The 22,697-nt window shown below is 41.8% G+C and overlaps 3 protein-coding genes across 9 annotated transcripts in view; 2 read left to right on the forward strand and 1 right to left on the reverse strand.

Moving 5' to 3' along the window:
* LOC309715699 (matrin-3-like) overlaps positions 1–4,203 on the forward strand; it is a gene marked incomplete at its 3' end in the record, with an annotated part of 8,135 nt that extends 3,932 nt beyond the window's left edge. The window contains exons 6-11 of the mRNA XM_082549018.1: positions 1,337–1,374; positions 1,561–1,677; positions 2,814–2,939; positions 3,024–3,212; positions 3,554–3,678; positions 3,927–4,203. Of these exons, the coding sequence (XP_082405144.1) occupies positions 1,337–1,374; positions 1,561–1,677; positions 2,814–2,939; positions 3,024–3,212; positions 3,554–3,678; positions 3,927–4,203 (872 nt within the window). The remainder of the gene's footprint in view (positions 1–1,336; positions 1,375–1,560; positions 1,678–2,813; positions 2,940–3,023; positions 3,213–3,553; positions 3,679–3,926) is intronic.
* Positions 1–9,541, forward strand: part of LOC309691717 (uncharacterized protein) — a 27,501-nt gene extending 17,960 nt beyond the window's left edge. For 5 of the 6 annotated variants that reach the window (XM_082509590.1, XM_082509593.1, XM_082509592.1 and 2 more), the window contains 12 exons: positions 4,210–4,332; positions 4,410–4,607; positions 4,680–4,770; positions 4,958–4,974; positions 5,370–5,492; positions 5,678–5,806; positions 6,849–6,977; positions 7,060–7,190; positions 7,877–8,147; positions 8,241–8,379; positions 8,474–8,589; positions 8,705–9,541. In XM_082509590.1, the coding sequence (XP_082365716.1) occupies positions 4,210–4,332; positions 4,410–4,607; positions 4,680–4,770; positions 4,958–4,974; positions 5,370–5,492; positions 5,678–5,806; positions 6,849–6,977; positions 7,060–7,190; positions 7,877–8,147; positions 8,241–8,379; positions 8,474–8,589; positions 8,705–8,764 (1,527 nt within the window). In that variant the 3' untranslated portion in view covers positions 8,765–9,541. The remainder of the gene's footprint in view (positions 1–4,209; positions 4,333–4,409; positions 4,608–4,679; positions 4,771–4,957; positions 4,975–5,369; positions 5,493–5,677; positions 5,807–6,848; positions 6,978–7,059; positions 7,191–7,876; positions 8,148–8,240; positions 8,380–8,473; positions 8,590–8,704) is intronic. The other variant, XM_082509591.1, reaches the window with a different exon arrangement.
* Positions 9,542–21,403, reverse strand: LOC309691703 (uncharacterized protein). 2 transcript variants are annotated; one of them, XM_082509576.1, is made up of 22 exons: positions 21,218–21,403; positions 17,132–18,087; positions 16,914–16,975; positions 16,794–16,832; positions 15,646–15,704; positions 15,521–15,564; positions 15,312–15,434; positions 15,059–15,184; positions 14,618–14,734; positions 14,380–14,504; positions 13,649–14,283; positions 13,485–13,575; positions 13,243–13,379; positions 13,010–13,146; positions 12,845–12,917; positions 12,700–12,725; positions 12,486–12,617; positions 11,838–11,968; positions 10,895–11,753; positions 10,395–10,461; positions 10,146–10,267; positions 9,542–10,067 (listed from the first exon to the last, which is right to left on the reverse strand). In XM_082509576.1, exons 2-22 carry the CDS (start codon positions 18,050–18,052, stop codon positions 10,035–10,037), a joined length of 4,059 nt encoding a protein of 1,352 aa, XP_082365702.1. In that variant the 5' UTR covers positions 18,053–18,087; positions 21,218–21,403; the 3' UTR covers positions 9,542–10,034. The 2 variants fall into 2 exon arrangements, with proteins under 2 accessions (XP_082365702.1, XP_082365703.1); XM_082509577.1 differs by having other exon boundaries at positions 15,530–15,564; positions 21,218–21,402.
* Positions 21,404–22,697: the final 1,294 nt, after the last annotated feature.

Consider the following 22,697-nt stretch of genomic DNA (forward strand, 5'->3'; position numbering starts at 1 on the left):
TTATCTTACTGTACATACTGTACTTACTTTACTTACTTACCTAGTTCTTATTTTCCCTCATTTACTAGCGGTACTTGTTTTACATATCTTACTTTACCTTCTTTACTTACGCACATTCTTTTCTTACTACACCTAGTTTTGTTACCTACTTTACTTATCTGAATGAATCAGCCAGAGCTTTCTTATTTTTCTCATGGACTTGACTTAGGTTTGAACAATTTGAGAACAAGGTGATGCAGGATTTTGAAATTCATACCATAGGTGCATCTACTAGGAGGCTGAGAGGTGGCAGAGGCTGCCGCCAGTATTTTCTTTAATGTAGTTTTACTCTTACCGTCCTTTACTTACTGACTTATTTAACTCTCTGTACTTTGTTAACTTTACTTTCTTTGCTTACTTTTTTCAATGTACTCAGTGTACTCCTTTGTTTATTTAGTTTACTTGTCTTACTTAATGACTTCATTATTTAACTTTACTTTTACTATTTCTGTTTATTTACTGACTGTACATACTTACTCTATTTAAGTAAGATAAGTAGCAAAACTAAACATGTTTTACTTTTGCTTTTCTTCCTGTAATTTGTTTTCTTCCTTGTCAGACTTTACTCACTTTATTAGCTGTACTTACTTTACCATATTTTCTTTACTCTTCTCACTTCATTTACTGTTTATTGTACTCACTGTATTTAGTGTACTTTACTTACTGTGATCACTTTAGTGAGTAAAATAAATAAACTATAGTTGCTCTACTTGGCTTACTTTACTCAGCTTTCTTACTTTACTTGTTATACTTACCTTATTAATTTGGTTAGTGTACTTACTATACTTTTGTTACTGTACTTACTTATCTTACTTTATTTACTTGCTGACTTACATTACTTATTAAATAATTGCTCTGAAAATGTTCGGGCACAAAAACCATCACAGATAAAAAAGAGAAGTCAGGTGCTCAAAATAATCTTTAGACTCAAACATTAGAACAGGCTTTTCCCAGCAGCACGCCATGTAATAAATACTCACAATGAAAATGGCAGGCATTACAGCTTCTATCTAAAAATGTATAGATTCAGGCGTCGTGTGCTCCAGGTATACTTCACGCAAATCGAGTTGCCCGAGATTCACAGCATTTACAGAAAATGCGCTATTTTGTGATATAAAGTGTTATCAGGATGGGAAATGTTTTTGCGATATTTTGGTCATATCGCACAACCCTAATTTAATGTAATCAGAGCCTTTAAAAAGTTTATTTCTGTATAAAATAAAAACCCTGCATGGTCATTTTGGTCACTTAAAAGATCCTAAATTGGTGGCCTAAACATTGTGTTTTTCTGTGTCAGGTGGAGGTGGAGGTCCTGGACAGCTGGGTCTGAATAAGGTCAGTCTGAACGCTTGTGTCACCTGCTGTGTCTCTGACCCTGTGGATTTCAGAGGGTTTCAGTAAACATATTTCCTCCCTCTGTGCCAAACACATTGTTTAAAAGTTCACGTCATCCAGAATATCTTTGAAAAGCTTTGTGGTGCTTCAGTGACGGTGCAGCAGTGTTAAATGTCGTGTCCTCAGCTGAGGAGCAGGGTGGTGGTGGTGAAATACGACAGGAAGCCTCTCAGCAACAAGACCCTGTTCGCCTTCGCTGAGCGCTTCGGCTGCCTGAGGGAGCACCTCATCCTCAAGAACAAGGTAGGACAGCTCACCTCGCTGTTTCCACTTCATTCATTTCAAATCTGAGGAAGGGAAAAAATACCTTTTTAATAATTTTTAAAAATCATAGGGAACAAAAAAACAAACAGATTTTGGCTTTAGATTGGGACACTCACATGAATTTGATGTGGAAACCAGCTGTACTCATGAAATTAAAGTAAAAATAATAACACAAATTAAAAGTGCAAAATTCTGAGCACCCCTATGAACTCTGAGGGCTGTAACTGGAAATATTCATTGTGTGAAGGTAAGATTTTGCTGGGCTTTGCGAGGTTAGCTGATTCTGTCGGGATTGGGTCGGAGGTAGCGATTGATTTTAAATGTGACGACTCATGTAATTTAATATAAATCAGAAAGGGAAGACTAATGAGTCATAGGAAGGTCAGTCAGTCGAAGATGTGTCAGATGTCTGGACTTTTTCTTTTTTCTTCTTCTTTTTAAGAAAATACAAATAATTTTTTGATGTGTTGTTTGAAGTATTTGTGTTTTGCTCTGACTCAGAAGAACAATTTTCAAAATGTTTTTTAAAAAGGAGAGAAAAAGAAATATCACGTTAGCGCATCTTAAATAAAATGCTGTAATATAATAATAATAATAATAATAATAATAATAATAATAATAATAATAATAATATATGCTTCAATAAAACAAAGTGAGCTTAATAAAAATAAAACTAAAATTCAGTATAAGTTAATAACATACTGACTGCAGCAAGTTAAAATCTACATAAATGGCAAAAAATGATGTCTGGATCAAATATAATCAAAGTTTAAAAAAGAACAAAATGTTAACTACAAATTTTATTTAAATTAAGCTGAATATGTCACATAACTCATAAAGTTAAACGGGTCAAATAAGGGTTGATTTTTCAGAAGGATTTTTAAACAAGCGCACCAAATAAACCAAAAAAGAGAAGGGTGACTTGAACTTAAGGAAAAACTTCCCCAGAAAGTCTGTATAGAGGAAAAACTTTGACCATCGCTCAGTCCAAGCCCTCACACTTTACAGAAACGAGCCAAGCTTCAGTATCGTCGTCCTAAAGATCACAAACCACAGGATCTGACCTGTTTCCTGTTTCACAGTAAGACCTGAAGTCTAATATCTGTGTCCATCAGGCTTTTCTGGAGATGAGCACTCATGAAGAAGCTCTGGATGTGGTGAACTACTACAAACAGCACCCGGCATCTCTGTACGGCAAATCCATCTCCTTCTACCTGTCCCAGACCCTCATGTTCATCGAGGTAATGTTGCCCTCGCCGGTTAAATAAAACTCACTGCTTTCTGACACACTCAGACCCTCACAGGTTTCCGTTTTTGACCCTCAGAAAGACGAGCGATCGATGGACCGACCGATGGATCGACTGATGGACAGACCTGTGAGGGAGGTCAAAGGTCAAGCCAGCAAGGTAGTTTTTTTCTCCAACCTGCCCCGCGAGGATGAGAAGAAGAAGGAGCTGCTGACCATTGCTGAGCGCTTTGGTGTTGTGGAGAAACACCTCTTCTTAACAGACCAGGTACTGGTGCCATCGCTGACTTTAAGCTTTAGCAAAAAGGAAAGTTTGAAGCCTTAAAAGTCGAGCAGGGATCTGTCTGGATCCAAACTTCTCATCCCTCGACCACCACCCCAAAATTTTTCAGACACCAGTGTTGCTTAAACCTGGCATGTCAGCCATGTGGTCTGGTAGTTCTAACTAACATTCAGTTATTCATTAATGTTTTTTTAATGCTGCTTTTCGTGATTGTGGATAGTGTGGAAAGTGTGTTTTTTTTTGTTTTTTGTTTTTTTTTATTGGTCACAAAATTGGCCTGTACGCCCTCCATGAGCTAAAATGAGTCTGACTTTCCATGTGTGCAGGCATTTATCCAGCTGGGAACTGCAGAGGATGCAGAGATGCTGGTGAAGTATTACACTGTGAACCCCCTCACCATCCGAGGAAGACGGATCCGCCTCAATGTCTGCACCAAGTACAAAACCCTCAAGTGAGTACCTCAGACGCGTGATGGCCGTGACATTGTCTGTGACCTGGTGCAGGACTCTTTCCTCTTCTGTGCAGTAGGAAACACTAACAGAATTTTGTAACTTGGATTAAGTTAACAAAAAGCAAGTAAAGAAAATAAAGTAAATTTGACCAAAAAAAAGTAATTATAGAAAGTAAATAAGTAATAAAGCTAACTTGAGTAAGAAAAGTTAAGTCAGTAATGCATTAATGCTTCTGTGCTTCACGCAGTGTGAACGCAAGGAAGGGCGGAGGAGACGCTTCGAACAGGAAGAGTGGCAAAGCCAACTCCACCTCCTCCGGCACTGGAACCAGGACCTCCTCCAAAACCACCTTATCCAAATCATCCACCTCCAGGTCCAAAGAAGACAAGAAGAGGGAGGAGAAGGAGGAGGAGAAGAAGGAGGAGGAAGAGAAAGAGGAGAAGAAAGTGAAGGCAGAGCCAGAGGAGGAGGAGGAAGAGGAGGAGGAGAAGGAAGTCTCAGGTGTGATGGAAGGAGGGGAGGATGGGGAGGAGCAGGCAGCAACTGATGGAGAGGGGGAGGAGTCAGAGGGAGCAGAGTCTGTGAATTTGACGGTAGAGGAGTCTGAGGATGCTCGACAGGAGGAGGAGGAGGAGAAGAAAGAGGAGGAGAAGGTGAGAAAACAAAAAAGATGAAGAAAAATATATTAAAGCCAAAAGTGATTCCTGGAATTAAACCGAACTGCACACAGGTTACTGATGATGTCACTGATGACACACCTGGAGACACGAGTGAGGTCAAGCAGGAGGCGGAGTCAGAGCCACAAATGGAAGCGGCAGAAACAGAAACTTCGGCCGAGGAGCACGAGAGCAAAGAGGAGGCGAACATGGAGGCGGCAGAGAGCTCGGAGGCGCCGGAGGCAGCGGAGGGAGATCTACCCGAAGAAGAGGTGATGCACCTGCTCTGTCCTTCAGTCTGTAATCCAGGAGTGGCACAGGTGTGTTAATGATGTCTCTTCCAGCAGGACTTCCCAGAGAACATGGAGGACTTTGTGACGCTGGACGAGCTGGAGGAAGACAACGACGAAGCCCATGGAGAGTCGGACAATATCGGTACCTGATCAGATCAATATTTAGAGATCAAAGTTAACACTTGTACCTGTAATGTGCTGCAGCACCAGCTTTTCCTTAAAAAAGTCATTTTCCTTCATGGATGTGAGGACGATGTCTTCAATCAACAAAAAGGTGTTTGAAATTAACGCACATCTTCCTCTCTGTTTGTGTCTCCTCTTCTCTGCAGACAACACGAGGCGAGGGGTACGTACCCGAGCGCCGTCGCTCTGATACCTTTAATATTTGACTTCATGTTTCTGTGGATCACTGCATCTCAGCTGCATGACACTCCCTCTAAATCTGATCCTCTGAGGTCACACTGTCACTCTAACTCTATTTAGTGCTTCGTCAGACGCGTTTACTTTGATAAATACTCTGAGTTTATAATAATCAATATGTTTATAATGGTGTTTGCTCAAACCTCCACACAGAGGAAAATTTTGCATTAATAATGGTTTTTGATCCATAATATCCTTGCTTTTGTATGTAATTGCGCTAGCTTCAGACATTTTGAGATTTCCAACATAACTTTTGTTCAGAAACCTGTTTTCATTCACTCTGTTTCACTGGAATTCCTCAATTCTTGCTCCTCCCATCAGGGTATGAGGGTGGTGAACATCGTCGGCTTCAGGCGAGGGTACCAGTACCTCAACGAGCTGCTGAAACTCGCCCAGCCTTTCGGGAAGGTGGTCAAACACCTGGTGCTGGACCTGAGACCCGAGGTACTCCAGAACTCACTCACAGTATTTAAAATATTTAAAATTAGAGATTAATTTTGAAAATCAGTAAAACTGAGAGCTCCTTTCAGTCACTTGTGAAGCATCTTTTAAGGTTAAGGCGTACGCGTTACAGACATTTGTTCTGTGCCGTTTAAACACCTCTTTGTTTGTCTCCTCTCCCTTGTAAGGCGTTCCTTCAGTTCGCCACAGAAGAAGAAGCACGGGCGATGGCCAACTTCTACAACGGGAACATCACGGCGTCGGTGTGCGGGCGGCCGGTGAGGATCAGTCACTCCATGAGCTACCCCACCATCCAGGTGAGCATTCGGCTGGTTTTATTTCATTACACCACGCGACTTTGTTTGACTTTGTCAGACATGTTTGAAACCTCTATTCATGTGTCTGAGTCTGCTCTGTCACAGAACTGAGCCACGAACAAATGAAATGCACCACGTGAAACATCGGCCATCTAAAATCCAAAAAACTGGTGAAGATAAAGGCAGCCCCCAGTTTTAATCTCCAGCGTATATTTCTGAGCTTCTCGTAGGGCTGTGCGATATGGCCAAAATCTCATATCCCCACAGAAGCCAAAGGCTGTTAATGGTCCCACAATCTCCTTTTAACCCCAGATTGTGGAATGCCTTACCTCCATCTTTGCACTGTCTTGATTTTGTTGATTGTTTAAAGAAGCAGCGGAAGACTCATTTGCTCAGTCTCTTTTAACCAGTTTTAAACTACAAAAGCAGGCTGATGATCTGACTGTAACATGTTAGACTTTTAGTATGGAGTGAGAAAGTATTTAAGGGAACTGAACTCCTCATCTTGAGTTTTAAGGTCATTTCTGATCCCTGTAAATACAGACGAGGTCTGAAACATTGTGAACATCGAAGCGAGATGTTTGACCTTCTGCACGAGAGTCTGTATATTTCACACTCTTTCCCTCATAACATTTGAAACATGACAGCAACTACTCCAGTTTAGAAAAGGGCTTCAAGGATTACTCCCAGTATGCTTCATGTTGGTAACGATGGACAACAGGGCAGTGGATGAATAGTCAGTTTTGCTTAGGAAGTGTCTGAAGTTAAATTCTCCACATATCAAAAAAATAGCTTCAATGCTTCCTCAATAAATCTACGGTCACTCTGGATTAAGAGATTTATATAAATACTCTTAATCCAGATTATGAGCTAGATTAACTGATTCAGAGTGTATTTAAGGTTCTATAAAGCTCAGTTTGCATCAGTAACGTCTGTTTTACGGCAGCCTTTAGGATTATAATGAATTAATTTTGAGACCTTTTGAATTTCCCCCACTCCTTTCTTTGATTTGATCACGTTTTCTTTTCTGCTTGCTGTTCAGTCCGGTTCCAGCAAGGTGGTGTACATCGGTCAGCTCCCCAACAGCAAATACACAGACGAGGAAATCCTGAAGTTCGCCGAGCCATTTGGCAAGGTCAAAAAGTACTTCCTGAACAGGATCCGGAGAGAGGTACAGAACCAGGGCAACCGCACGCCTGAACTGAATCCGTTTAATTACTGCTGCTTTAAAACTGTCCAACATTTTTCCTCAGTGTTTCCTCGAGATGTACAATGCCGAGGATGCCGAGAAGATGGCTGCCGATTATAAAGCGAAGTCGCCAAAGTTAAACGGGAAGCGCCTGACCATCTACGTGAGCAGGAAGTACAAGCAACTGAAACACGGGTGAGCGTCATCGTCGTCTTCTGTGGCCCCTGGGTGCATGAGTCACCACTAACGGCTGTTCGACTGGCGACCAAATAAAAACTACAACCAATCTAGAAACACTCTTTTACCACAAGCAGCAGGAACTGTCGCTGGAACATGTTTCTGCCATTAACTGCTGGAAAATCCTGTATTTCCAGAATGATCTCCAGGCTGACATCTGAGTGCATGATGTCATCACTGTGCAGGAAACAAAAAAAATTATCACAAAACTTAAAAAACAATTCAGTCATGAAAACTTTGACTTGTTTAAACTTTAAATACTGTTTTTATGTTGAAGTGTCCCGAGAGCCTGCCCTCTAATGTCGGCCAGGGATTTTCACTCTTTGGTTTGCTAATTTTGAGAAAAACATTCGATGGTGAAAAGTCAAACAACTCTTTCTGATGTTTTATAAGCTTTGTTGAGGTTCTATGAAAGCCTTGGGACCAGCTGACTGTCGGGTCAGACGACTATTCTGTAGTGTTGATGAAACATCACATTTTAAAGCTTTGACCAAGGGTCACACCTTGTTAGTCCAAAGGTTCTGTTCAGTTTTATCTGCAGTCCTGTTTTTGAGGCTGTGGTGAAGAGCATACTGAGGTGCATGCTGGGAGTTTGTGTTTGTGTCACATTAAACGCTCTGTCTCATCTCACTGTGTTCACTCAGCCATCGAACGCCGAACACCGTGAAGAGAGCGAGTGACGACTCGCCACAAAAGTTCTCGAAAGATGCCGAGGAACCACCGGCCAAGAAACCTAAAGAGGAGGCCCAACCAGAGGTGGAGGAGGAGAAAAAGGAGGATGTGGAGAATCAGAAGGAGGAGAAGCAGCAGGAGGAGGAAATGGAGACCCCTGATGTGAGCGAAGAGACAGCGGTGGAAGAAAAGTCGGCCGCGGAGAAAGTTCCTGAAGTTTCTGCTGAGAGGAGCAGTGAGGACGTGAGTCGTTTCTGAAGATCTTTAATGACCGATAACGGCGTGATTATTGATTACTTAAAATACAGTTGGATTAAACAAATTCTCTCCTCTCAGGAGAAACAGGAGGAGCTGGTGGAGCAGATGGAGACATCGACCAATCAGAGCGGGGAGACCGAGGCTCCTCCTCCTGCTGAGAACAAACCCAGCGTGGCGTCTATGCCGCTTCCACCGTACGACCCCAACACGCCCATTGGTGAGGACACTTTCTGATCACCAGGCAGTTGGCTGGTTTATGTTTAAAAAAAAAAAAAAAAGGCGTCATCATCAATACGATTGTTTTCCTGCAGGTGTCGAACATGTGAAAGCAGGTTTTTACTGCCGCATCTGTTTCCTGTTTTACTCCAACGAAGACACAGCGAAGAAGACGCACTGCAGCAGCCAGGCGCACTACGACAAGCTCCAGGTGAGAACCCGCCCCACTCATAGCTCCACCCACACATGACCTTTGAGCCTGAATCAGCTCCACACATCTGACACACGGCTCCACCAAACAAACTATAGTTTGTTTTGTTTTTCAGAAATACCTGGAGAAGGAGCAAAGCAAAGCGGAGAAGAAGGTGAAGACGACAACGCCGTGAGAACATCTGAAACTGAGGCAGAAGTGTGGATGGACTTTTTTAAAAATCTTTGTTTCTATAGCAACGTTTGAAGCACACATCGGAGCGACTTTCTGCTGCCGCTCTGTGGCATTGAACCCTGAAGGACTCTGTTTGTAGCCACGCCTCCTTTTTTTTTTTTTTGCTTCATTTCTGCAGGTATTGATTAGCTCTTTTATTGGTTCTTCTTCTGTCTAAACGGTCAGGAAAAGGAATACTGTGTTTAAGATCCCAATTTTAAAACTAAACAAAAAATTGATACCGTACAGGTGTTTACACAGCTGTCAATCACTTTCTTTATTCATCTAAAAACATCGGATCAACAGAATCATCAGGCGACCCCAACTCCCCCTCTGCTCAGATCTTTCCCATGATTAAGCTACAGCGTCCTGAAGATGGACTCTCCTTACACGTCACCTGAGTTCACGCAGGTCACATAAAAATGTGATTTTACTCCAGATTACCTCCGTGATCTTAAAATCTGGTTATTTTCAAAATAAAAGACCCAGTGTTTTGTGCTGTCACCATTGGTCTCGTGCCATTTAGTCACGGCTCGATTTTCATCTCTTTACCGCAGTCTCACCGCTACATCAGTGTTACGTTTGTAAACAATGAAGCGACAGATCGTGTGTGTGATCGTGAACTAGTCTTTGATCTATGACGGCGTCACGACTTCCTGGGTTGACATGTTGAACTGTAAGTCTCACTTTTTTTGGAGTTTTCTGTTGATGTTTTAGAAAAATAAAATAATAAAACCACTGTTGTTCATGTGAGATTATTTATTTGACAACACCACAGATTCTTAAATTACATAGCTTCTGTGAAGGTGCGGCATGAGTACAATTGGACAAAAACTGATTAGAGCCCAGGGAGCAGTTAATATTCTGACAGCACTAGAACCTGGTATTTGTTTCTAAATTTTCTGGGTTGACCAATCAACACCTTTTAGGACTAGAGCACTCGAGTAGGAGAGAGCCTGGAGCTTAACAGAAATGTAGGCAAGTGGCTTTTTACAGTCACATCTCACCCTTTCTCAAACATACAGTTGCTGTTCTGCATGACATAAAACTTAAATATTTATACATTTTTGGATTTTTCAGCAGAAGCTTTTTAAAAAACAATCTTTGTACAGAAACTCAAAGTCCAGTGGAGAACAGACAGAAATCAAATCATGTTTAGGATCTCAGTCCCGTTTCAGCTCTGATAAAGTCAATTAATAAAATCTGAAGGTAACCAATTTCTCTGCAGATGTTCAGCTCGTCCACGGATCCCTCCCAGTCTTCTCCTGAAAAACCAAACAAAGACTTAAGTTTTTATTTTTCAGCTGAATTTAAATTAACATTAAAACCTTTTTTCCCTCCACCTGGTATTTGCTGTAATGCGACAGGCTGCTGCAGTGCTGCTGTTTGGCTTCATCCTCTTCAGCGAAGATCTGCTGACACAGGTTACAGAAATAACCGACGACCGGTCGCACGAACTCCGTCCCTACAAAACAAACAAGCGACAGTGAATGCACCGCTGCACGTGTTTAAACTTCCTTATTATGCAACAGGAAGCAACAAACTAAACTGTAACTAAATGGGATTTCAAATAAGCTCAGAGGCTTTCTTACCAACAGGTTTGGTGGGTTTCTGAGGTTCAGCAGCGCCCTCTGCAGGTTCAAACTGGGGCTTCGCGTCCTGAAAGTAACAAATCAGTCATGAGCTTTAATCCTGCACTTCAGGGCAGATTTTCATTTATTTATGGCCAAAAATCTTTTTCCATCATTAACTGTGTTTTTAACTGCTGTGCAATATATTTACATTTAAAGTCTATTCATCGCACAGGTAATTTTAATAAGAAATATTTCATGGCTGAGGCAATTTGAACAAAACTACATATTTAAGACTGAACTGCAGATAAAATGAATGGAGCTATTTTAACAGCTGATTCAACATTTGAGATCTGTCAAACACAATGGGAATGCCTTTTTAGAAATTTTGTTTCTAAAAAGGCCGTTTTGTTTTGGCGTTTTGAAACTATGTGAAATGGCATTTAAGACTTTGATGTTATCCTGGGGAAACTAATATTTCTGTTGAGCTGGGATCACAGCACCTTCGCTTTCAGTTATACCTGTTCAGGTGGTGGTTTTGAGGGCTCTGTAGAGGAGACTGGTGGATCTGGACTCTCTGCATCTTTCACATTTGGTCCTGCTTCCATACAAACGTCTATTGGTGTTTCCTCCTCCTCCTGCTTGAATGTGCGTGGTGTTTCCTTTTTGATATAATCTTTTTCAGATGGCGCTTTATCAGCTGCTGGTTCCTCATTTTGTTGAGTATTTTCTTTCTTTAGTTCTTTCTTCACAGTTGTCTGAGGCACTGAATTATTGTCAGGAGCTCCTTTTGGTTCCAGCGTCTCGCTGTCTGGAATCTCTGCACACGATGACCCTTTCTCAGGAGTCTTTCTCCCTGCGGATTCCTTCTCCGGGCCGTTTTTAAGGACCTTTTCTGGAGGCTCTTTGTCCAACGATTCCCTCTTTGGAGACTTTTTGGACTCTTCTGCTGAAGTTTCTCTGAATGTAGACTTGTTTTCCAGAGTCTTTCTGGATGCGGACTTTTTCGCTTGAGTCTTTTTTGTTGTAGAATCCTTACCTGAAGTTTTTTTAGATGGCAAATCTTTCGCTGGAGTCTTTTTCCCAGTGGATTTCGTTTCCAAGATGTTTTTGGCATCCTTTTCTGGAGACGTTTTGGATGTGGACTCTTTCTTTGGGGTCTTTTTCCCTGATGAGTCTTTCTCTGGAGGCTTTTTTGACCCAGAATCTTTTTCTGGAGTCTTTTTGCCTGATTTCTCTGATGTCTTCTTCGGGGACTCCTTCCTCCCTTTAGACCTCCTGTCGGTCTCGTCCTGGTCTGAGGTCTTGGATTTGCTTCGTTTCTCGCGCTTCCTGCCTCGACTGTCCTTGTCATTGCTGCCGTCCGAGTGAACAACCCATCTGCAAGAAAGGGGTAAAGTATGAATTTCATGATTAAAAGTTCACAGAAAAGAAATTAGGAAGAGTGAAGAGGCGGTTTCGGACCCGTTGTCAAGTCTGTAGTATTTGGTGGAGATGCGGGCTTTGAGTTTGGGGCAGTTGTGGATGGCTGGTTTGCTGACGAGCTCTTCAACAGCTTTCAGGGCCGCTGAAGAACTCGACATCTCAATGAAACCCTGAAACACAAAAAGAGTCTGAAAATGGTCCCAAAGGTAAAGAATCCACTCAACTCTGAACTCTAAGGGTCACAACATAAACAGGATCAACGCAATTACTATAACTCTTACTGCTAGTAGCAAATACCAAAGCCAACATACACAAACACAGCAATGTAAGATAGCCTCAAGCCAACTTGGCTGGCTAATCAATTTCCATATTATTATTTTTTTTATCCAATAGGATGGAGCCGCCTGATGATGCACAGGGATTATAATCATCATTCCTATTGCTGGGCTGAATCAACACAGTTTGGATTCCTCTATCAGCTGACAGAGGTCATGAAAATGACTGTGATGAATGATGTATATGATCAATGTATCCTTTATGCAGTTTGTATTCAGGCTAATAACTGTATCAAATTTGATTTTCATTTACAAAGATATTCCCTTTGTATCATGTATTTATAATCGGTATTTAAATTTTAAAAAGCTAAAAAAAATAAATTTTTTAATCTCATCTCATTTTCTTACTGACCTCTCGTCGATTGCCAATCAGGTAATAGCGCACCACCTTCCCAAAATTTCGCAGCAGTTGGAAGAAGTCAAAGAGGGCGTAATTAGGTGGCAGGTGGCCGAAGTAAAAAACCCTGCTGGATTTCGATGTTGACTACAAGCAAAGAAAGAACAAACTGTTAAATCAGCAACATATCAGACAAAAACTCAGCCGTTATATTAAAGGTAACACTTACCTTGGGCTCATCTGCTGATTCTCCACCTGCAACAAAATCAAACAGGAAGAATATCAGAAACTGAACAGTGAGCTTTAAAAGTCAACCAAACGTGCTGGTACAACAATATGTTTTGTGTTCAGCATCACAAGACTTCCAGGTATACCTTGGTCGTCAGAGTCATCTTCTTCCAGTTCATCCAGAGTGATGCAGTTTTCCAGGTCTACAGGGAAGTCCTCCTGAAAAAGCACATCGCTCCAACTGAATCCCTTTTTTCCACTTTAAAGCTTAAAATATGTCCACACTAACATGTTCATCTAAAAGTCTTTACCAAATCCTCCTGTAGAGGAGTCTCTGTTGCTTCCTTTGACTCCTCTACTTCCTCCTTCTCTTCCTTCTTTATCTCCTTCTCCGACGCAGGTTTCTCCTCATTGCCAGGCTCTCCACCTATCACCTCCTTTACTTCATCTGTAAGGGAGTTTTTTTTTTTTAACAAAGTCAAGCATTTCCTTTGTTTTCCTTTAAAGCCAGCTTTGCTGTGAAAGCTCAGCTCTCATTTTCTACCTTTTTCAGGTGCTCTCTCTTTAGGACTCTCTTTTTTCTCTTCCTCTTGCAGAGCCTCCTCATCGTCATCTGCCAGATTCTCTCCATCCTCAGCAATCACCTCCATCCCCTCGATGTCGCTCTCCTCTCCAGGCAACCTGAAGTGGCATCTTTAGTTAAGACTGTTCTAGTTTCACTTGCAGAGGCTTTTCTGCAAACAAACAAAAAACCTAAAACAAAAAACAGCAACATGAGGAACTCACGCTGCCTCCCCCTCCACTTCTTCTGTGTTTGAAACTTCAGGTTTGGAGTCTTCGAGAGGAGACGGTTGTCCTTTGGATGTGGACTCTGCATCTGTGTAGAAAAGAAGATTTCACACCAGCCTGTCTGGAGCGACTGGTCCTGGCATCGTGTTGCGTTTTCTTACCTGGTTTCTCTGGTTCTGCCGTCTTTTCTCCGTCCCGTCTGGAGGACTTGTTGCTGGATCTCTCTCTAGACCTGGATTTCTTATCTCTGCTGGATTTTTCCACGGATCTAGATTTGCTCCTGCTTTTTCTTTCTTTGCTTGACTTTTCTTGGGTTGTAGACTTGGCTTTTGTCTCTCTGCTGGACTTGTCTCTGGATGCGGACCTGGTCTTCTGGTCTCTGTTGGATTTTTCTCTCGATTCGTCTGGCTTCTTCGCTTGGGACCCTTTCTTGCTTTCCTTGTTGGATTTTTCTTTTGTTTTTTCTCTGGACCCTGACTTAGACCTGGTCCTGGTCCGCTTCTCACTAGTGGACTTATCTCTGGACCTGGACCGGGTTCTGCTCTTCCTTTTTCTATCCAACTTGTCTTGGGACCTAGATCTAGTTTTGGCATCTCTGCTGGATTTTTCTTTAGATTTATCCCTGGACCTGGACCTTGTTCTGGTCCGTTCCTCTTTGCTGGCCTTGTCTCTGGATCTGGACCTTCTTTTCTTATTTTCTGTCGTTCTGTCTCGGCTTGAGCTCCTTGTCCTCTTGGTGGTACTCTTCTTTGTACTTTCGTTTTCTTCTTCGTACCTCTTGGCTTTTGAAACCCGCCTACAGGACAGACCAGACAAAAGCAGGACCATTATCACTGATCACCCCTGGATGATAATCCGCCAGTTACCTTCCTATCGGGTCGGTCGTACTCACATGAGAGTCTTGTACTCTCCAGAGAAGGAGACACAAATCAAGTCACTGTTGATCCTCAGAGTGTTGGACAGATAATAATCCACCAGCTTCTGAGCATCAGGGGCGTTCTTCATCTCAACGAACACCTGAAAACAACACCTTGTATGTGTTTTCTAAAGTCTTTTAAAGTGATTATTTAAGAAAAACAAAGAAACTGTCTTCCTCTCCGGTATAGTTTTTTAAATGGGCTGAGCCTTACCATTGATGGCAGGAACAGGGTGTAGAGCGGCGGGCCGAAGCGTTTGATGATATTGATCAGGTCGGATTTTCCGTCTTCTCCCGATGGAGCAGGCGTGAAACTCACCACCCGGGAGCTCTGAGGAGACATCAAAGTGTGAAGAGACTTTATCAACAATGAAAACAGACGTTTTTCTAAATACTGAACTGTACAACGTCACAAAGAGGGAATACTCTCATATGGCCCGGCTGTAACACAGAAGCCCCACCTGCCTGCAAGCAGGGATTTCCCTGCATGTAAAAAAAAAAAAAATAAATGTTGACACCTCTCGCTGTGTTTGTGAGACGGGAGCTTTTCCAGACTGAGATATTTTTCTCAGTAATAACCAAACGTTTGACACTGGGACTTTCTGTACTTTTCGTATGCAGGAAAAACTGGACACTGGAAGTGTTTCTCTTCTACCTGGAGAAAGTTGAAGGCGCTGGAGACGCTGAACACGAGCTGCTCTCCGTTCACAGTTGGAGGATAATTGCTGTGAAACTTCACCAAGTCTTTGGCCTGATCAACCGAGCCCATCTCCACGAAGCCCTGCAGGGTTTAAACCCACTTTAATAATGCTCATGTGCAAAAAAGAGAAAGAAAGCTGCTGCTCGTCTTTAAATGAACGAACATGCAAATATCATCGGTGTGATGATGAAGAACCTCGCAGACTCACCAGAGACGGAAACATGATGACCTTGATGATCTTCCCGAACGGTTCTGCAAGCTTCCTGAGGTATTTCTCATCGACAGACTGAGACGGAAACTTGATGCACACTACCTTCCCTTTCTCCAAATTCTGACAGGAAACAAACACAAAGACTTTCAGCTGATTCAGGAGGGGCTAAAGCGAACCTCATCGAGATCTTAGACACGTGTCTCTACCTTCTTTACCTTCTTCTGCTTCCACTTGCTATTCGACTGCGATGCTGCCGAACAGAAAGAACAAGTTTAAGCAGAAAAACCTAAACGTGTAAACACAAAGGCACAGCCGAGTGAGGCAGACTTACTTTGACTAGCTGCCGGGGCGCCTTTTCCTCCATCTTTCTTCTTCTCAGATTTATCGTCCCTAAAAATGACAAAAAGAGGACGATCAAACAAATTAAAAACAGAGCCACTGAATGAAAAACAAACATCTTATCAATAAAAAAAAAAAAAAAGCTGATCACAGCAGCTTTGGATCAATATCAGGACCGCTAACATCTGGACCAAAAACCCGTCCTTCAATTATTAGAAAAATAAAAAATTGATTGATTTTTGGCAGGGTCACAGCTTTTTATTAATTTTTTTCCCAGACTTAGTTGGCTGTGCTGAATGAACATCGCTCATATTTGCCAGTCTTTCTTTTTTTTAATTTTAGAATTGTTCTCTCAGTTCCTTAAATTAGTTTAAAATAGCTAAGCTACACAAAAATGGCCACATTTCATCCTGGAGCCAAAAAATGCTCAATTGAAAATCACTGATCCCACATTTATCTTGACATCAACCAAAGCATTTCTTTAATGTTGGATCACTCGCCTTCAATTTGAAATTTTTATTTTATTTGTCCGCCAGATGGCACTACTTTTTACTATTCAAAGCATGGACACAGTAATTCGGTGGTCATTTTCAGTGGTCACAAGTCAAAAAGTTAATCAATTCAAATCTGCTGGCTGCTGCTGCTGCAAGCCCCTCTCCTCAGCATGCGTAAGGGCGGTGTGAGTTTTGCACGAACAGAAGAAGAGCCAGCAGTGCCACGTGGGAAGCTTACACGCAATAACCAGTCTGTCCATTTGCAGCCTCTGCTCCACCTCAGCTGGGGTCCCTATTCTTTAAAGAACTATATCATTGATACTTGACATTTATATTTCAGGCTGAAGTAGTTTTAAAAGATCGAGCAATTTAAAATGGGAAACTTACTAAAAAATATTTTTACAGTCGTTTGTTGAAATGTGGCGCTTTGGTTAAATGTCATATCCTTGTAAATTGGTCAACGTTTTTCAGGGTTCATTAACATCCACGTTGTTCAGTTGATCCATGTTTTTTTGGCTCGCTGATTATTTATTCACATCAAAAAAACAACATTTCATCTTTGAGACATGCCAAAGTTTTCCACTTTGATAAAATTCAGATCTCTGTTCAGAGGCGTGAGAACGATGATGTGGTTTCGGTCACTGACCTTCGGACCGTCTGCATGCGGCAGTCCCAGTTAGGAAACCTGTGGAGGAGATGGGAGAGTGTTATTAAACCCTGCAAGCAGTAGATGGAGAAACTTGGCGTTGATGTGAAGTAAACTCACTGCTGCAGGAGGCTGAGCTGTCCATCTGCATGGTGCCTGCCAGTCACGTGCTGAATCCAAACCTAAAAACAACAGGAAGTAAACCCGTTACCATCTCTCTTTGTGGCACTCCGGTCTCATAGGACACGTGCAGCTCCCATCATCCTTTGTTGCTGAATGTAGACCCTCACACCACCCACACAGACTGCAGAGAGAGATTCGAGGACAGGTGCACTTACCTTCTGCGACAGTACAGTGATATCACACAGCGAGCACGAGTACGGGAACGACGGCGGGACCTTCCCGTGGAAATCCAGAGCTTCTTTCCGTGTAGGCATTGAGGGCGAGGACTGACTGCTCCTCGTGGAGGACGTGTCACGGCGGCTTGCCAGAGGTTTGGACTGGTGCTCGCTAGGAAGAGGAGAAGCCGTCACCAGCGCTGATGACCTGTAATCAGCTGGTCCAGCCTCAGAGAATCGAGATGACGGCGCTCTATCTCCTCGCCTCGCTGGGCTGTAAGAAGGAACTGGACCAGCCTTACCATAATCAGAGGGGCCCTGCCTGCGGTGGAAGTCCACCGTGTACCCCAACGACGACGATGATAAGGATGACGATGGTGGCAGCTCTGCTCGGCCGGAGCTCACGGTAATCGGATTATTCCAGCGATCCATGAGCTGCTCCGAGGGAGGAGGTGGTGGTGGCAGGTGGTCCAGCGGGTACTGGAACGACGTGCGATGGAGCTGGTCCCAGTCTCTAGAGGAGGAGGAGCTGGGAGGGTAGGAGGAAGAGGAGGAGGGAGACGGAGCCCGGGGAGGGAAAGGTTTGACGGTCCCTTTCTTGCATTTGATCTGTCTGAGGATGTGTGGCAGAGACTCAATAGTGAGGACGTCTTCGGGCAGCTCAGCTAGCAGCGCCAGATCACTGGGCTCCAGACCGCAGCTGCTCAGGATGCTCAGAACATTGTCCTGCGATGACTGCAGCACTCCAGAGCCCCTGGACGAGGACGGGCAGGAGGAGGAGACAGAGAAGGAGTCTTGTGGCTGCCTGTAAAAGTCACGGTCCGCTGAGGAGTGGCGGTAGTCCACAGATCTGTAAGGCCCGGGATCAGTTCTGAGGTCGGTGTCAGGCGGCGGCTTTCTGTACGGGTAATTCTGAGACATGATGGCGAGCTGTGGAGAAACGCTCTGGGCGTTTCCTGCAGACAGAAGGTGTCAGGGAAGACAGAAGACGTAAAAGGTGATGTGAAGGTGGAGGACGAGTTGCCCTGAGAGAAAACACTTAAGAGTGAACACCACGTGCTCAGGAAGTGAAGAAGGAAAAAAAACATTATTTTCTAGATTGTGTCACGTCTGCCTCGGCTACTTTATGATAGGAAATTGCTGATAATGTAAACAAAAACATAAAAAGTGTTCATCCTGATACAGTTTTGGTGAAAGATGAAGTACACCCTCTGTCAGATGTAAGGTTTTAAGTATGAGGACATGCAGAAGCAGCGTGTGAAAAACGACAAACCCAGCAGCAATAACTGAGTTATCGCAGTGGAGGAGTTCTGGTCAAACTCTTCTTGCTTCAGTTCATTGAGGTTTGCAGCAATCACTCATGCACAGCTCTGTGAATGTCCCACCCACAGCATCTCAGTCAGGCTGAGGTGTGGACCATTGCAGCATTGGGATTATTTTCTTTTTCAGCCACTGGTGGAGATTTGCTTCTGTGCTTTGGATCACCGTCCTGCTGGACAACTGAACATCAGCTGAGCTTTAGCTGTGGGACAGGTGGTCTCACGTTTGACTCAAGAATACTTTAGTAGAGAAAAGAGTTCACTGTTCACTCAGGGACTGCAAGGTACCCAAAACATGAACCTTCCACCACCGTGCCGACAGCTCGTTTGAGGCGATTGTGCTTTGCAAACCTATGTTGTGCTGCCATGTTCTTCTCAGAGAGAAGAGGCTTTCTCCTGGAAAACCTTCCAAACAAGCCACACCTGTTATTCTAATTGTGCTGTCATGAACTTTAACATGCTAACTGAGGCCTGTAGTCTGACACGGAGCTCTTGGGTTTTCTTGTAGTTGATCATTGCACGGGCTGAGCTCAGGTGAATTTGCTGGGATGTCCCCTCCTGGGAAGATTGTTCTGTTAACACACCTGAGTAATCCAGACCACCATAATTCCGCTTCGATGAAGATCAACTAATCAATGCGTTTGATTACCAGCACCCGGCTGCTACTTACCCTCTTCATTCCCATGTAAGCCGTAAGGATGAACTTTGTTTTTCACACTCTGCTTCTGTCTAGGTTTTTGTGAAATAAATAATGACACATGTAATATGTCATCTGAGGTTGTATTTAAATGATTTTAAGGCCTGCTAAGAATCAGATGATTTTCATTACATCCTGATACTGAAAACCTTTGAATTTGAAGCAGGTGTACTTTTCTTTTTAACCATAGTTGTACACAGTTAACGTAAAATTACGGCTGTTCATATAACGATATATATCGGATGACGATATAAAAACGTCTCTTTCATTTTATGCTATTGTTTGTTTCGGCAATATTTTTTTCATCGTTTTGATGGTCACCGTAGTGGCTATATTAATTTCTTAAAGTTCTCTCTTTCTCTTATATTTAATATAACCACACTACAGACGGACAAGCGCCTGCTTTATGCGTTGTTAACGACTGTAAAACCATCGCGTGTCCGCTGGTTTACTTTGCACATAAACCTTTCACAATAAAGCTCAAGATCCTGTTGAGACTTTTCAAAATAAACCGAATCACGTGAAAGAGTATGCAGAGTATTTACGGATGAGAAGCCAAAAAGAGCCGCCAGGTGCTAAAAAATAAACCTTGGACTCAAACGTTAGAACAGGCTTTTCCCCGCAGAACGTGGTGTAATAAATACTCACAGAGCAAACGGCGGCTGTTACAACTTATGTCTAAAAATGCATCGTTTCATGCATCAGTTAAAACACTCGACTCCAGGTACTAGAAACGCTTCACGCAGGTCGAGCTGCCCGAGATTCACAGAATTTACAGAAAATTTTAAATTTTGTGATTTGTATCGTTATCGGGATGATAGATGTCTTATATCAGGTTATGAGATTTTGGTCATATCGCACAGCCCTACGTAACATTACAGAAAACCAGAAAAGTGATAAGAATATCCTGCTGATCCCTAAATGCTGTTAGTTTAAGCTTCAATAAAATAAAGAAGAAATTAATAAAAAATAAACACAGTTCTTCTTTAAACTGCTAGCTTTAGAGGTCTGTACAACAGATTATCTGCCATCATCTTCTCCTATCCCAGCACCCTCCTCTGTCACACCAGACCATGTCCTCCTTCATTAAATCCATGAACATCTTCTGACGTCTTCCTCTTTTCTTCCTGCCTCGCAGCTCCGATACATCCACTCTCCGTCCTCTGCAAATGTCCATGATACCAGATATTCAAACCTATCTAAACGTTTACTCTCTCTGCTCTTCACATGTCCACCTCCCCACCTCTCATTCACACATATATTCTGTCTTGCTTCTACTGACTTTCATTGCTCTCCTCACCAGAGCATATATTCACCTCTCCACACTTTTGCTAGAGATCACAGTGTCGTCAGTAAACATTAAAGTAAACAGAGACTCCTCCCTGAACTCATCTGTCAGCCTGTCCAAACACGAAGGAGCTCAGAGCAGATCCCTGATGCAATCCCACCTTGAAACCATCTCGCTGTCCTCATTTATATCCTGCCCTTATACCTTCACTTCTCAACCACTCCTGACTTCCTCATGCAGCATCAGTTTCTCCTCTGCCTACCATATTCTTTTGACCATTTTTTATTATCAGTGTTTTGTTTTTGTTTTGTTATTTATTTATTTTTATTTTTATTTGGGGGGGGGGGGGGGGGGGGAGTATCAGTTTAACCAGCTGTTTAAATATAGAGACACTGACGCAGGTAGACTGTGTTTTACAGGTGGAACTATAACGCGACACAGAAACATAGAAAATGTTGGCCATAGAGCGGGAAAAATGCATGTAATTTTCATTAATGTAGAGCAGGGTTTGTGCAGGATTGGTGTAACCCGAATTAATCCTCTCTGATCAGAGATGTGTTGAACGTTCAGAGAAAGAGGCTTCTAGGAAATTCAGCGCGCAGTGGTTTCATTGTGGTCGAACTGAAAGTGTGATCTAAGAAAATGCCGAGTTTCAATCAGAAACATCGTCGAACAAAACCGAACCAAAAAACCCGTCTAATTTCTAACCTGTGTAGAAAACAACTCCGCTAACAGTTAGCTAGCGGCTAAACGTAGAGGAGGAAATAAAATCAGCGGCTCACCTCAAATCACCGCTGCCCCCTCTCAGGTGATCCACGCAGCTCCAGGCAAAAAAAACAACTCGTGGACCTTGGACCTGCCGCTGGCTTCGTTTTCCACGAAAACAGATGCAGAAAGTCGACGATTGAAAGCCGCAAGCAACCTAGCTGTTTTGTCGTCGTCTTCTTCTTCTTCTTCTTCTTCGGTTTACAGGGGTCTGTACATCGACGCATTCTCGCCCTCTGCTGGTGGGGAAAAACAAGTTGAAACAAAATAGATCAATTAAAAATTTTGTCAAATTAAATTAAACCAAAATAAAAAAAATTTGGAGGAAAACACATTTATTATTAAAATATAAAATAAGCTAATATATTAATATATTACACTTGAAATTATTTATTAAAGAAAACATTAATAAACATGAAAATAATGCATAATATATACATAAATTTAAAATTCATAAAAAATATATTAGGTTAGTAATATATTATATATATATTGAATATTATATTAATTTAAAGTACAATCTAAATTAATACAATACAATATTTTCAGAGATAAAAGTAACAAACACTAAAATTTATAAATAATGAATAAAATTAAGACATATTTATAGATTAAATGTAAAATGACATGATGTAAAAAATGTAAGTAATAAAATACAGTCCATTCAAAAATGTATGTACTAAAATAATAAAGTAATAATAAAAATAACAAAACAATCATTTGAGATAAAATTAATGGAAATTAAATAAAATGTATATAATAAAAATATTAGAGAATATGGATGTAAATAAATGCTAATTAATCAAAATAACTAAAGTTACTTTATAGCTTATCAACATTTTCACACATGTCACACATAATGTCTGAATTAACTATTTTAAAAAATAATGAAAAACAAGGAAGCTGAATAGTATCAGAAAACTAATTTTAGTGGACGCAAATCATGTTTTGATTGCCCCACTTGGCCTCTGTTTGAGAAGCACTGGTCTATAGAAATATATTTATTGTATTTTACTGACCTTTTCACTCAGTGTTTTACTGACCTGCTATATTTTACTAAAGTGAACGCTTAATTTGTTGTAATTTTATGTGTTGAGATACTTTATTTGTTAGAGGGACTTATTCTTTTATATTCTTATGGCTTGTGTTTACTGTTTATATACAGTAAAAGTGTATATGATCATATATGATGTATATTATCAAATCTACCCAAAGTGATTCAGCATTTTGCTTTTAAGTACTTTTAATGTACTTTGTTTTTGTTTTGTTTTTTAGTTTATTTAATTAATTTGTTTAGTTTCAATTTCTGTCCTCCAAACTTAAAATCTTAACTTGTTTTTTCTCCTACTGGTGCTCATCTGATAGATAAATGAAATGTTTTGGGATAAATTTGTGGAATTATGTTAGAGAAGTTCATTTGCAGTAATTTTTTTGTTGTGTTGTTGTGTGTAACCACAAGGTGGCGATCTAAGACTTCGGTGTGCTTGTTAAACGTTT

The sequence above is a fragment of the Aulonocara stuartgranti genome (genome assembly GCF_965226115.1).
Source record: "Aulonocara stuartgranti genome assembly, chromosome: 2".
NCBI lineage: Eukaryota > Metazoa > Chordata > Actinopteri > Cichliformes > Cichlidae > Aulonocara > Aulonocara stuartgranti.

Excerpts from the sequence above, each read along its gene's own strand:
- LOC309691703 (XM_082509576.1), bottom strand. The coding sequence starts at position 18,052 with ATGTCTCAGAATTACCCGTACAGAAAGCCGCCGCCTGACACCGACCTC. Across the intron at positions 14,735-15,058 it reads GCGCCTTCAACTTTCTCCAG|AGCTCCCGGGTGGTGAGTTT; the intron begins GTAGAAGAGAAA and ends ATGTCTCCTCAG. Across the intron at positions 13,576-13,648 it reads GGCAGAACCAGAGAAACCAG|ATGCAGAGTCCACATCCAAA; the intron begins GTAAGAAAACGC and ends TTTTCTACACAG.